The following is a 16,394-nucleotide window of genomic DNA, read 5'->3' as shown; positions in this document are numbered from 1 at the left end:
AAGAGTTCGATGAACTTTCTAATTCATATTTCATCATATCATCTTGATTCAAAATCTATTAGAAACGCCGTATGATGAACTTGTCAGTGAGTGGTAGAAAAAATGCCATGCCATGTGTTATGGAGGAAACACCTTACATCTTCCCCGACGGATCACCTACGCTAGTCGAGTTATTGAAAGACTGCGACAGTTTCCGGAAGGAAGATTCCAGCTCCGTCACCAAAAGCGACGATACATCCCATCACATAATAGATATTGATGCTTTACACGTACCACCAGCTGTACCATTCGTCTTAGCCTTCAACAATCTCGAATACAGTGTCACCCTTCGCCAACGGTTCGGTTTCTCGAGCTCCACGTCGGTGAAGACTCTACTCGATGATGTTTCCGGGGAGGCATGCGACGGCGATATCCTCGCGGTTCTCGGTGCAAGCGGAGCTGGAAAGTCTACGTTGATCGATGCGTTAGCGGGACGTGTTGCCAAGGAGAGTCTTAAAGGGTCCGTGACACTAAACGGAGATAACGTTTTGCAATCTAGTTTGTTGAAAGTGATATCTGCTTACGTCATGCAAGACGATCTTTTGTTTCCTATGCTGACCGTTAAAGAAACACTTATGTTCGCTTCAGAGTTTCGTCTCCCGAGAAGCTTGTCCAAGTCCAAGAAAATGGAGCGTGTTGAAGCCCTAATAGACCAATTAGGGTTAAGAAACGCGGCGGATACAAGAATAGGAGACGAAGGACACCGTGGAGTCTCCGGCGGAGAGCGGCGGCGCGTGTCAATAGGCATCGATATTATCCACGACCCTATCGTCTTGTTTCTCGACGAACCTACGTCGGGTTTGGATTCCACCAACGCATTTATGGTGGTGCAAGTTCTTAAACGTATCGCTCGCAGTGGCAGTATCGTAATTATGTCGATACATCAACCTAGTGCAAGAATACTTGACTTGCTTGACCGTCTTATCATCTTATCTCGCGGCAAGAGTGTGTTCAACGGTTCTCCGGCGAGTCTACCTTCTTTCTTCTCCGATTTTGGTCATCCCATCCCGGAGAGAGAGAACATCACCGAGTTCGCTCTTGACCTAGTTCGAGAGCTTGAAAGAGAGTCCACCGAAAGAACTAGAGAGCTGGTAGAGTTCAACGAAAAGTGGCAGAAAAAGAAATTCGCTCGAGACACGACACAAACTGGTTCTCAACAAACCTTGTCCTTAAAAGAAGCCATCGATGCAAGTGTTTCTAGAGGAAAACTAGTCTCGGGCTCATCAGGATCAAACCTCTTGTCCATGGAAACAGTATCTTCATACGCAAACCCATCACTGTTTGAAACACTCATCTTAGCCAAACGTTACATGAAAAACTGGATTCGGATGCCGGAGCTTGTTGGAACAAGAATCGCCACCGTCATGGTGACCGGTTTTCTCTTAGCCACTGTGTACTGGAAGCTAGACAACACTCCAAGAGGTGCACACGAGAGATTGACCTTCTTTGCATTTGTTATGCCCACAATGTTCTATTGCTGTCTAGACAATGTTCCCGTTTTTATCCAAGAGCGGTTCATTTTCTTAAGAGAGACAACACACAACGCATACAGAACATCTTCATATGTCATATCTCATTCTCTCGTGACCATGCCTCAGTTAATTGCACCGTCCATAGTGTTTGCCTCAATCACATTCTGGACGGTTGGTTTGAACGGCGGGTTGGAAGGTTTCTTCTTCTATGCCCTCATAATCTATGCTTCGTTTTGGTCTGGTTCCTCTGTTGTTACTTTCATATCTGGTGTTCTTCCGAACATCATGTTAAGTTACATGGTCGCGATATCATATCTAGCATACTGTTTACTCTTGAGTGGCTTCTACGTGAACAGAGATCGTATACCAATCTACTGGATGTGGTTTCATTACATTTCACTGCTCAAGTTTCCCTACGAGGCTGTCTTAATCAATGAGTTTGATGATCCTTCTCGCTGCTTTGTTAAGGGAGTTCAAGTATTCGACGGTACTCTTATCGGAGGAGTGTCTGATTCAGGAAAGGTTAAGCTCCTTCAAACTCTGGGAATGTCTCTAAGGAAGAGGATAACGGAGTCAACATGTTTAAGGACTGGATCTGACTTACTTGTGCAGCAAGGTATTACGCAACTGAGTAAGTGGGATTGTTTGTGGATTACGTTTGCTTGTGGCCTCTTTTTCAGGATCTTGTTTTACTTTGCTTTACTGTTTGGGAGCAAAAATAAGAGGACGTGAGGTAGTAGTCCCCACAAATAAGTATGTACGTTTAGTTACATATTTATGTGAAGCTTTAAATTTTTAAATAATTGCTTCTCGAAAGGTTGTTGTATACTAATAGTAGTAACATTTGTGATTGTTTTATCTCTATGTATTTTTCTGTAATATTGAAAAGTCATTTATATATTAATTTTTAAATTAGTACTAATACTTTACACAATTATTTTTCAAGCATTCAGCACATTCACATTGGAACTCTTTATTTCTGTATAATTTAAAAATTTCGAACCTCTAGTTCTGAAAATCCTATACACAGAAAAAAAATCTCTTGGCTAATATCATTTACATACTTGTGTTGATGACTGATGAATCGTCGCCACATGCAAATGTAGTTTGTATAGTCGGTTTCTGTAGTAGTATTTTTTTTTTGGTCACTTGCGGGTTTCTATAGTATAAATTGATGTTTGTATAGCAGTTTATATATATCCGAAGCTTTGTACTTTTAAATGTTGTAGTTAGGGGTGGGCGTTCGGATACCCGTTCGGGTTCGGATCGGGTATTTCGGATTTTCGGGTATTTCGGTATAGGAGTATAATACCCGTTCGGGTATTTCTATACTTCGGGTCGGGTTCGGGTATTTTTAATTCGGGTTCGGTTATTTCGGGTCGGGTTTTCGGATATTTAGATTTTGCAAAAAAAATTAACTTCTTCATTTTTCAAATTTTTTTCTATTTAAAAATATAATTTGTACTTAACTGATATTTTATTTTTAATACATTGAATGATTTGAAGATAAAATCTTAAAGATAAAAGTTACTAATTTGATTATTGTTTTAAAATTTTAACTGTAGCTTTTGTTAATGCAAGAAACAAAAATTTAGATATGCATTTTAAGCATTTAAGTGAGTAAAAAATCACTTTTCTTGCAATTATATGTATATTATCTAATTTTGAACCATGTGTATAATTAATATAAATATTTTGAATAAAATTAGAGAAGTAAACTATAAATATATGGTTAATGGTACATAAGTTCAGTTATCTTCGGATATCCATTCGGATTCGGGTATTACCCGTTCGGGTTCGGATATCCAATCTCTCATAATTCAATACCCGTTCGGGTATTTTACTATTTCGGTTCGGATTTCGGTTCGGGTTTTTCGGGTCGAGTTCGGATGCCACTTCGGGTATCGGGTAAAGTGCCCACCCCTAGTTGTAGTCTTGTGGATAAAAAGACTTAAATTTATATAGAGAGTCACATTTGCACTTACTAATAACATTGTAGATCACTTTCTTATATTCACACATTTTTCTTTAACTATTAGCTGAATTTTATTGAGTTTTTTAACTAAAGCAAAACCATAACATAATTGGTGGTCCCCGTTATTTTTTATTCTTCACTTCTATTTTTTCTTTTTCTTTTTCTTTATCAGTTTTTCTTAAAGCTGAACTGAGTTTCTCAACCTCGATCCATCGATGCTCTACTAAAATTCACTTAAGCCACAATCTCAGTTCACGGTGGATGATTCACTGAAATGTTTCATGCAGTGGCGGAGCCAGAAATTAATATGACGGGGTCAATTCATTTTATAATAAAATATAATTTTATTAAATTTAATAAAAGAATTAATTAATAATATAAATTAGTTTAGTTTTTATTTATTCAAACATTAATTAACAAAATTGTATGTATTTGCTAGTTATTGAAACTCTAATTAATGATCTAAAATTGTTAAGACAAAAGTATAATAAGAATAAAATAAAATTTTTGTTATGAAAAACTAAAAAGTTAGTTTCTTTTACTAAAAATGTTAACCGGCTGGAAAAAATGAAAGACAGTCAAACAAAACATAAGAAAATATTAAAAAGATTATAAAATAGTGGAAATTTACCAACGTTACAAAAATGGTAGTATTAAGAAAATCAATCATGGGGTCATGTTACTTGGAAGATAAAAAGTTACGGGGGTCAATAAACCAATTTTACAGCAATAAACAATTTTGTTTCTACAAAATACATGTAATCATTTAAAAATTTTGAAATTCACTGGGGTCAAGTGACCCCCCTCTCCACAAGCTGCCTCCGCCCCTGGTTCCATGGATGTCGGGACTGCTCCAAATGGACAAGCTTTCCACCAGAATCTTCAGCCACGAGCTTCAACCACCACAGTATTCCTCCTTCTGTGCGGATCTCCTCTTATGTCTGTCTCTTGTCCGATGGGAAGATTCAACACTATCCCCAGCTTCTCCGTTGTTGGAATGGACGGCAACTCTCTTCAGATCGAGAAGCTTGAAATTTTAAAATTTAAATCATGAATTAGGATTGAAATCTATCAGATCTGGACAAAATATATCCAAAAAACAAATAAAGAATGTAAAAATCGTGAAAATAGATGAGAGAAGCAGTGATTAGGGTTTCTGGACGACAGTGACAAAGGAAGAAGACGAGGTTATATTCGTAATTTTCTATCATTAATGAAATGTGTACAACAAAATCGAATATATCCATGTGTACACCAGATTTCGTGTACAACTATATATATGTCACCATTTCTTTACAGTACACCAAGATAAAACATTTTTCAAACACGATTAGTTTTATTTACAATCAACAATCATTACTGCTACTTCATGTTATAAACTAAAAAAAATCCAAAAACATCTTAGTGTCATACACTAGTGATAAGTCGCTGACATTTAAAATAACTTCAATTCAATTTAGAAGCACATGACTTCTTCGTTTGACATTCCTGCATTACAAGCTCATGCCTCCTACACCAACATACACTACATGTACATGTCTAAACATTCATCTAGTATTGTGTACACATCACATATGTATACATTCCTAGTTGCCATGTTCACCACCATTATAAATGTATTTACAAGATGTATAATAAAAATTACTATTTACCTGTACACGTGTTTCTCATGTACACTAATGTTCATGTAAACATTTTTCTGTAAACAATGTCCATGTATACATGTTCTATTTGAAAATGAGATTGATGTACACGAAACAATATGTACATATGTTTCATGATAGACAGATCATGTGCTTGTACACAATGAAATTGTTGTACACGAAGAGATTGTTGTACACGCTTATTTGTATATACCCTGGAAAATTATTTAATTATGATTATTGATATTCCACTATTTAAATGAGTTTTTGCATCTGTTTTTTTTATTTATTTTAATCATGTTTTTACTAAAATCAAATGCTTAGAAAAAAATAAAACAAAATATAAAGAACATGAGAAGAGGGAAAAATAGTGGGACCTACAAATTTATATTATAGTTATGTTTTAGTTAGTAAAAAAAAAAAGAAAAAGAAGATAGTTTGAAGAAAATGTCTAAGTAGCAATAAGTGTCAAAAGCTCACTTTTAAATGCTAGTTTCTCTAAAGTGGTTGTATAGCCGTAACATTTATGATAGTTTGTCTCTCTATTTTTCTGCAATATTGAAAATATTGTTTTTCATATAAAAATTCAAATTAGCATTATTACATAAATACACAGTTAAATTTCATTTTCAGCACATTCAATTGGGGCTAGTTCGTGTATATAGTATATACATGAATTGTCGATTTACATTATACCTATTTAAGACTGGAAATGCAAAAGTCAAAGATATTACTTTTCTAGAATCTTCTTAAAATTGTGTTGTTTGTCTTTTATGACTCATGTCAATTATTGAATTCAATTTGATATCAATAAAATAATTTGCCTGTAAAAAAATTCATAGATCTGTTTCCATAATCAATAAACATTAAACATATATATATTCTCAAATCTACTTAATCATGAGACTATATTTAAACAATTTAAGTAGCTAACAAGCTACCAAGGTGTATCCCCTATATATTAATCCTAGAACATTACAACATTTTTTGGTAGCCACATGTCATCATGAGAATTATTCTGAGGATTGTTAGAGAAATAAGTTGGTCCATCTACACATATATTATAGTTTTTATTAAATAACTATTAAATCAATTATTAATATACAAAAAAATATTCTCTATTGTTTCCTTAAATAAAAGCTACGGAACTTCCTAATATGATTGACATATATATCACCATTAATGATTATGAATAATAAAGATTTGATAATAATTTTTTTATCCTCTATACTTTTCGTTTAATTTTATTTGTTAAAATAAATTAAACAATCACATTAAGCATATAATAAAAAATTATATTTTTTCTTATATGTTGTATTTCGAATTTTTTAAAATGATTATAAATTACTAAAAATGGTACAAGCCTCACATTGAAAATTTTGTGATCAATTGTAACTTTTTTTCAGTTCAGCCTATCGTTTTTAATGAGTCTTGAATATTTTTTAATGATTAACTAAATAAATCACGTACATAAAAGAAAGTGTTTTGGTTTAAAAATTGTTGCATACCCAAAATCAGTATGAACCATCGTCACTTTCATTTAAAATTTGGTTACAATAAAAAATATATGGTTGGGAAAAAAATCTGAATCCAAATAACCGAACCAAATCCAATCTAGAAAATAATATAGAACTTTAATCAATTTGGTTAGATATCTGAACATGTTTAAAATTTTGGTATCTAAAAACCAGAACCGAACCCGATTCGGACCAAAATATTTTGGGTATCCGAGTATATTTCAAACTAAATTTATATACTTAAATATATTATTTAAAAAAATAATATCTAAAAGAAATATACAAAATACTTAAGATGTTTTAAATTGTCCAAAATATTTAGAAATATATAAAAATAGTAAAAATTATATATTTAAAATAACTAAACATTACTCAAAATACCAAAATACTGAAAATATCTATTCATTTTCTATCCAAATATTTAAGTTAAACCAATTTTTATGTTAAATTTAAGTATTTTGGTATACATTATTCAAATTTATATGTAACATATTATTTTTATTTTTATGTTTTGAGAAATTTAAAGTATATATGAACTTTAAGTTTTTAAAAAATTAAATGGGTTATATGAATTTAAGACCAGACCGAACATATAAAGATTCGAACCAAATTTGCAAAGATCCAAACCAAACTTAACCAAACTAAATGATACCTACCCACATATCATCCCTAATCAAATGTAAAAAAAATTATTGATAACAAAAAATGTATTATTTATTTAGATACAACATATTTTAAAAAAAAGTTCACTCCGCGCAAAGCGCGGGTTATCATCTAGTTTAAACAATTTAAGTAGATTGAGCATCTCCCTCGAAAGAAGGTCTTTAGAAAAAAGTTTTTAGCATTTAACAAAAACCAAAAATAATAAAACTAGGAAAGAAAAAGACGAAAAAATTCTGATTTTATGGTTTTGAAGAAACGGTTTTGATATTTAAAGGGCAGATGTCAACACATGAAGAAAAATTAATGCTTTTACTAGTTTTAAGAAGGAAAAAAACCAATTACTTTTAAAAAAAACTTTAGTGGTCTCACACCGTTTGAGGTGTTCTTAGAGCACCATTATGGCTAAAACTGTTTTAGGTTTTTAAGAAATTTTTTTTGTCTGATTTAAAAAAAAATAAAATAAAAAGAAAATCAATCGCAGACTGCTACGTGTTAGTAAGAGTCGAAACAGTACAAGATACACACTATAAACATTCTGTCTTTGGGTTTTGCAAAATAATGAGACCGTTCACTACTTTTTCTTCAAAACCCTCCTAAAAAATCACCCATAATAGTGTTCTTATAACCAATCTCTAGACTTTAAATAGTGATCCTTTAATATTATTATCTATATTACTAAAAAAAAATCTAAAAAATCTATCTAAACCAAATTATTGCACGTATTCATTAACTAATCATTATATTTACCATACTATTCATATTTCTAAGTATCTTAATGACTGTAACAATCACTTATATTTCTATGAGATTCATATATATTTAATAGTATAATTATAATACCGATTTATAAGTATACATTTGATAGTATTACACATCAAATAAATATCATTTCTATATATGATAGCAATGACTTCTATATCCAGCAAAATTCTATAACTTCTGGTTTTCTCCTTACATCATTAATAAACAGCAAATCATTAATCAAACAAGTGAATAAGCTAGAACATAGCCTTCAAATCTCAAAATAAAAAATTAATTCAACCAACAAACACTACTTCTTCTCAAAATTAGTTAACTAATTTATACCAAATAAGGACTTTGGCTAAAAATAAATATAAAAATAGTAATTATTATTATAAAATTAACTTTGAATCTAAAGTAAAAGAAAATAGATGAATTTTATAATAATATAGTAAAAGTTTATCAAAAATAAAAGAATTACAAATCAAATCTTCTCTATTAAAAGAGAAGTACAGATTTTATCTACCATTTAAAAGTCACATTGGACTATTTCCTAGAAATCACAACTGATATTTATCTATTTGCATAATAATATCATAACAATAATTGTTATTGTAATTTATTATTCTTTCCCTAACAACTAATTAAAAGTATTAAAATTTTAATTTTGTTTCTCCTTTAAATGGGCCAATTGTTAACAAATTTTTATATCTTTCTTATAAGATATACTATATTATGCTATATACATATATATAATTCTCCATTAGTGGTAATTTCATTAATAATGTTTTCTATATTTCTATGTTTTGTAAAAAAAAATTGATAAAATAACATTTATAAAAGAACGTCAATAAGATAACCCAATATAATGTGATTAAAATGAAAATCCAAAAATTAATATAAATTTGTATTTTAGATATATTTTTATTGTGTTCATTTAGATAATCATACAAGTTAATAAATTGTATTAATAAATTTAATAGAATAGATGATCCGTTTAAAAAAGGATGTCGCTATCTATTATATATCAAACAAGGATACAAAATGAACACACTCTAACATATAGAAACACGTACAAAATAGTTTTACGACATATCCAAAACAGAAGAAATTATAAATGGTATATTGTTGAAAAAAATAACACCCGCCCAGTCGGACGGGTTAGAATCTAGTAGTTTATTCAATTTTATCTATTCTATCAAAAAAATCATTTTAAAAATGAACTGCAAAAAAGTTGTTGGACCTATGGATAACTATTTATTATTATTTTATTCACCATTAGTTACTCTAACCATACAAAATTTTAAATATTTTAAATAAATTCTATTACTACTCCTTATTTCTTTTTTGACAACCTACTCCTTATCAAGTGATGCACTTCTTCTTTAAAATATTTTATCAATTAACATTATAGTTCTTATTCAAATGTTATAGAACATATTTTATGGTCTGACCTACAATATTTACACTAATTATAAAAATGAGTTAGCATATATCACACAATATTTATACTATGTCATTTTGCATGATATAATTCCAAATATTTCCAAAAACAAATTTGATAAAAACACTTAAACAAAATTATATATTATATGTTAAATAAATTTTTATAAAAAATATTTAAGATAAGCTTAAAAAGTATTAAGACCCCTAAAATGTTTTTTTCAACAAAATGAAAAAATCGTACATATATATACTGTATATACTATTAAATTAGCTAACAATATTTCAAATAAAATATTAAATTTCACTACTCAACATATGTGACTATTATTAAATGTACACAAAAATAATGAAAGAGTAGAATGGGCATTCAGATATTCGGGTCGGATACAAATTGGTTTCTTTCTGGTCCAAACTCTTCGGATCCTATACATTTGGATCCAACTAGGTATTTAAAAAAATTCAGTTTGGGTTTGTGTTGGTTATTTTGGATCCGGGTCGGTTCGAGTCCATAATTCAAGTACCTGTAAAATGCCTGTAATTTTAGTACATAATGGGTCCATGTTAGTTTGGATATGTAGGACTAGAAAAGATTCAAAGTACCCGAAAACTTGAAAAAGCCAAACACATAAAAATCCAAAATTTTACCTGTGGAATAAAAATATCGAAAGTTTTATTGGAATACTTGATATATATTTTTGAAATTTTAACAAAACCCGAAACTATAACCAAAAATCTTAATCCAAAACTTAAAAATCTGTAATTCTGAAAACATATATGAAATACCCAAATATACACAAACATTTTAGGTACTTTGGTATGGGGGACTCGAATAGAGACATCCGGATCTAAAAAAAAAAATATGTAGTTTGCTCAATCCGGACCTGAACATGTATATTCCAAGTTGGTCCCGGTTCATTTTTTTGAATCAGGGTAAAATGTCTATGCCTAAGAAAGAGATACATAAACTGTATATTTAAAATCTAAAATATACTAATTTATAAATTATATAATTTTTTAAACAAATTTCTTATTCGACATAATACGACTTTATAACATAATAATATACAAAATCCCAAAATACTAATTCATACAAACTTTGTTTATAACCAAACAATTTTTTGTGTGATATAGTTATATATATTGCGTGATTTGTTAACCAGATTGGGTTGATTGTTAGTTAGATTTTATGGCATGTTAATATAGGTGATAATACTGGAGGTGTTTGGTTGAGTTGTAAATGTAGTAGAATTTAGTCTGTAAGATAATTTTGATTTAACTGTAACGAATGTATCTTTAAAATTTATTGGTACAACAATATATTTCTACCGCAAAAATTGGAGTTTTAGAAATTTTTACAGCCAATTTTTTTTTGCTTTTTGTACTATAGCTTTAAAACCCAATATTAATATGCTTTTAATTTTAAAGGTTGTATATAAAAATTAAAGCTAAAGACTCTTACATCCCAACCAATCACCTCAAATTGTTAATTAACACCGTTCTATTTTAAGAATATATGTATGTTGTAACCAATTTTTATTTGTAGAATATGTTCAATTTACTTTATTATGTTTATTCATATAATTGATTTGGTTTGTTTGTAATAGCTCTTTTCTCGACATGATATGTATATCAATGTGATACAAATAGATGGAAAAGGTAAGTTTTCTTTGGTATCATATAAAATATTTATGATATGTACATGTCAAATGATTTGCCATTGTCATGTGTAAGCATCGAGGTTTAAGTTCGGATCACATATTTTAGGTTTTAGTTCAAATTTGTATTATATTTTAGGGTCTCATTCTAATAAATTTATAAGTACAGGTCAGGATAAAGTATAAAACACTAGTTTTTGTTCTAATTTTGATCACATCTTAAAATAGCCATATATCTAGGGCTGAAAAAAAAATTTGAATCCAAAGAACCGAACGGAATCCGATCTGAAAAGTAATACTAAATCCGAAACCAAAAAGGGTTAATTTAAATCAAATTCAAATTAGTATTATTACATGAATACAAAATTAAATTTCATTTTCAGCACATGCAGTTGTGGTTAGTTCGTGTATAATTAATACATGAATTTCTATATACATTATACATGTATATTGGAGACTGAATAATTAAATCAAATATCAATCACCACAATATACATTAAACAATACACACGCATTTACACACACACACACACACACATATATATATATATATATATATATAAAAGATTCCCACATCTACATAATGATGAAACTATATATTATACAGTTTAGCTAGCTAAAATAAGCTGCTATTAGAACTCAATCATATCCCTGATATTTTGTGTTTGGTCTTAGTTATCAAGATATTCGATTCTTAACTGTCAACACATTATTGGTAAGTGTTTTAGAACTGCAGCCAATTCTTTTTTAACCACAAATCTTTTTCAGTAATGGTTTAGACATTTTTTATAAAGCTACAGATTTTTAAAAATTATTTTCCTTTTTAGCTTTAGAAAGCATTAATCTAGAGCATTTATGTATTGTTTAAAAAAAATTACATGTAAAGAATTAAATCTCCTCAAACCTACACCACAATTTTACATTAAAAATTTTAAATAGCTATCACAAAAAAATTACGGCATTAATTTTATAGCATCTAATACTATAAAGAAAAGCACTCTCTTCTTTGAGAGTGCCACGTCAGAAAATAATCTCACCAGAGCGCGACACCTGTCCCAGAAACACAAGACTCATCGTTTCATTAATTATGTATTCTGATGGACTCTGTCGTGGGCTTTTAAACATGAAATTGTGTCTAGGCCCGGAAAAGTGTATTTTGTCTCTATCCCTAATTCTACAGACGCCAAGCCATGGAGTTCTGACCCCCTCTTCCTTCTTCGGCGGCACAGTGACGCCTGAGCTTCATCTCAGTCTCTGAAACGGTCCGATTGATGGCTTTTCGTGTTTAATTCCATTCATTGATTTACCCACGATGAGAAATTTAATGCGTGTTTAGAATCTGCAAGGCGGTGTGTTTTCAGGATAAATAGGTCTGTACTTCTCTTCTTGGTATCATCATCTCTCCATATATGTTACAGTATACTAATATACTGAGATTCTGTTTTGATTATATTGCATTTTACGCTAGATTCAGAAATTCGAGTTGGTGTTTTAGATGAGCAGTTGGCGTTTCTTCAGTTTGTTCAAAGTATATGGCTGCTTCAATCTCAACAATACTTATTCGCAGCAGCGGTATTATCTCAGTTTCTAAGCTCTTTCTTATATGCAAAAGCGTGAACCTTTTTTTATTTGATCCCAAATTACTTCTGTCTCTTTGGAACAGCGAATGCATCTGGAAATTGTTTAAGCTCTCTTCCATGTAATCTAAAGGTTGATGGTAGGAGGTGAAATCTTGATTTCTATATCTTTGCATTTTTCTGATAATCATTCTGAATCACGATATATATATATATATAGAGATACTTTCTGATCTTCGTCGATGCTAAGGTGTTCGTTCTTGATACTCATGAACAGCTTATGGCGTTTAAGCTCTTAATTATTCCAGATTCTGTATTTAGATATTTATGCAAACTACTTTGAATTATAAGTCTTGAACCCGTTTGTTGATTTGGCTTTTTTACACATGTGTTTCAGTCGATATTTATGCCACCCAACTGTCAAGGTCCGCCTCCTAAGCTTCTGAGAAGCAATGAATGTGAAGCACTACAGCGAGCTTATATGGTGGACATGCTCCTCCTCGACCCAAAGGTAACTCCGGCTTCAAAATCTTTAAATATTCGGGAGATTATTATTATTTGGTTTGTTGATTCTGTTTCACTTTGTTCATGTCTGATTATCAAATTTTTTCCCCATTAGCTTCCGTTTGTTTTTCGATCAGTTGCTTCCGTTTAGCTTACTCACTCCTTTATCTCTTACTTTTTGTTCAGTGTGAAATTAGGATACTTACTGTCAGGTGGTGGTGACGGCAACGATGGTGTTAGAACGACCAGACGGGAAGTTCGAGAGATTTTACTGTACAGTAAGCGCCAGTGAGGTTGTTAAGTCTCATCCTGACCGTCTCTCCTCATCTCCTCCTACGTACCTCAATGTGGCTCTCTCTGCATCATCTGAATCAACTTACTTCGTCCTTCTGATAATCTCTTGCTCGGACATGTATATACACTCATCTCTTCCGATGGTACTTACTCTCCTGCAGCTTCACTGTTTCACATGGCATTTTGTTCTGTCATATGAATAAGATTGTTACAAATCCTCGGGGTTTGGTTCCCGACAACTCTGAACCATAACTTCGATGGAGCCACCGTTAACTATTGTGGCAGAGAAACATAATGTTGCAGTGCCGGCCACGTTCTACAGTAGAAGAAAACATTCCAAATATCAGTCACGAGATTGAGTTGGCGGAACTGAAGACAAATCCATGAAGCTCTAAGTAGTATGCCTAATGTATATTCATCCCTCTTCGTGTAGAAGATTCTGCAGCTTAGTAGAAAGGAGCAAGATAATCTCTTGCTAGGAACGTGAAGCAAATGTCAAGTGGTCTCATCAACAAAAGAAAACTCTGGCCCCATCATCTACCAAGAAGGCCCGCATCGCCAAGGTAGAGTATGCAATATCGACATTAGTACCTTTTATGCTTTTGCATCGTTGTTGTCTTTTTCAATATATGCAGCCCACATGATTTAAGAAACATCGAAAGATACATTAGTAGCTTTTTTAACTATTTAGCTTGGTTACTTTCTTCCCAAGTCATTCAAATTGTTATTGCTCTGTTTCTAACAAATAAAAATAAAGTTTTACTTACATTTAAAGTAGGGTTTTAACATTATGCAAAGTGGTTTAGGCCTTGCCTCTGAGTTAAAACATTTTCATACAAAAAAATATAATGTGGAGATATTAGATAATATATTGCTCTGTTTCTAACCAATAAGCCTGAGTTGTTAATGCAGAACTTTTCTATCTTTCTGTACACAAATAAAATCAGTGCAGGAGATAAAGTCTTGGTTAAAGCACAATTGAGAAAAAGTTGTGCTTTCTTTCTTTTTTTGATCAAGATAAAGTTGAACTTCCAGAAGAACTAATTTAAAGACAAGAAGAGTTGGTTACTGCATCCTCCAAAAAAACAATTTGAACGATTGATCATTGCAGGATTTACAAAAGTTGTAATAACCGAAGGACAAATTAAAAAAAAAACACCAAGAGTTGACTATTATATCCTGCAAATAAACAATTTATCACCTGAACCAAAAAAGGAAAAACAAATATATCCAACGGACTTAATTTAAAATAAGAAAACTTCAAACACGATTCACAAGCCCAGTTAATAACACCTAAAAACGTAAAACCCACTGCATTTAATGGACCTAAAAGATACAGCCAACCACTAAACAAATTTTACATTCCAATCTTCAAAGGGCCCAACCAAATGTACTCGCCACCAAACTCACCAATTTTTAAAACATTTATAATAGTTCAAAATTCTTTTTTAGTAGTTTAAACTTCATGTTTGTGACTTAAGTAATAACCCTTACCAAAACCATAACTAACTATAATTTTATAGTCTTTTATTAGAACTAATAACCACAAACTATGTGATGAATATATTTAAGCTCACTTACATTTAGGGTTGGGCATTTGGATACCCGTTGGGGTTCAGATCGGCTATTTCAGATTTTTGGGTAATTCAATATAGAGGCATAAAATCCATTCGGTATTTCTATATTTCGGATGGGGTTCGGGTATTTTAATTTCAGGTTTGGTTATTTTGTCTCGGGTTTGGATATTTAGATTTTAAAAGTAAAAATTTAAATTCTTCATTGTTTACGTTTTTGTATTTAAAATATATACTTTTGACTTAAGTGATCTTCTAATTTTTAATAGATTAAACTATTAATAGGTTTGAAGATAAAACTTCAAAAATAGATAATTTAATTGTTATTTAAACAATTTGGATGCAACTTTTTAATATAAGAAACAAGAGCTTGATATATATATCAAGTGAATATTAAATGATTTTGTCCATAATTATATGTATTATCTGATTTTGAATCATGTGCAGAATTTATATGTAGAGAGAAGTAAACTAGAAATATATGGTCAACTATTCTTATGTTCGGTTATCTTCGGATATACATTCGGGATCGGATATTATCCGTTCAGATTCGAATATTCAATCTCTTCTAAATCAATATCCGTTCGGGTCTGGTTTGGATACAGATTCGGATATCAAGTTAAATGACCATTCCTGCTCACACTCTTTCTTAACTATACGATCAACATAGTGCTGTCATTGTACTCAATTCACTATCACATTGTGATAAGCCACTATTCTTTAAGAAACAATACTTTCAAATGCTAACACATGCTACACACACAACATTTCATCCCAAATTATAATAAAAAGAAATAACAAATGGTCAATATCCCGCGCGTAGCGCGGGCTGACCCTAGTAGTACATAAGCTAAGTCTCATTCCAATCAACCCATATAATACTGTGGAAAGTTGGTTCAAGATTCAGGTTTGGTTATTGGGGTCAATTCCGATAAAACAGAGAATACAAAGATAAAACCCAAAAGGAACTATGTAAAATCAAACTCATAGTTTCAAAAAAAAAAAAAAAAATCAAACTCATAGTTATTTACCGTTGTGTTTGTCTTCCGCGTTCAATTTTTTCAATTTTTTTAAAAAATATCCAGATATTTTTTTGCACGATCCAAACATTCTTTTGTTTACTATTATAGTTATTTTCTTCAACTATTTTTTTTTAATTTGACCAGTGAAGAAATGTTGAAAGATATTTCATTATTGTATTTTCTGATTATGAGATCATTACTCGTTTTAAAGGAAAGTTGCATCATAAAGAACAAAAATCCCATAAAACAAACAGTACAACACTTGCTCGTTT

At 31.1% G+C, this 16,394-nt stretch overlaps 1 protein-coding gene across 1 annotated transcript; it reads left to right on the top strand.

Moving 5' to 3' along the window:
* On the top strand, positions 1 to 2,428 carry LOC108853752 (ABC transporter G family member 19). The gene has a single exon (XM_018627187.2). It carries the CDS (start codon positions 72 to 74, stop codon positions 2,241 to 2,243), a length of 2,172 nt encoding a protein of 723 aa, XP_018482689.1. The 5' UTR covers positions 1 to 71; the 3' UTR covers positions 2,244 to 2,428.
* The last annotated feature ends 13,966 nt before the right edge of the window (positions 2,429 to 16,394 follow it).

Source organism: Raphanus sativus, chromosome 4 (genome assembly GCF_000801105.2).
Source record: "Raphanus sativus cultivar WK10039 chromosome 4, ASM80110v3, whole genome shotgun sequence".
Classification (NCBI taxonomy): domain Eukaryota; kingdom Viridiplantae; phylum Streptophyta; class Magnoliopsida; order Brassicales; family Brassicaceae; genus Raphanus; species Raphanus sativus.
The sequence above is the reverse complement of the archived record's forward strand: the minus strand, read 5'-3'. Positions and strand labels throughout refer to the sequence as shown.

Coding starts and splice junctions, on each gene's coding strand:
- LOC108853752 (XM_018627187.2), top strand. CDS start 72: ATGATGAACTTGTCAGTGAGTGGTAGAAAAAATGCCATGCCATGTGTT.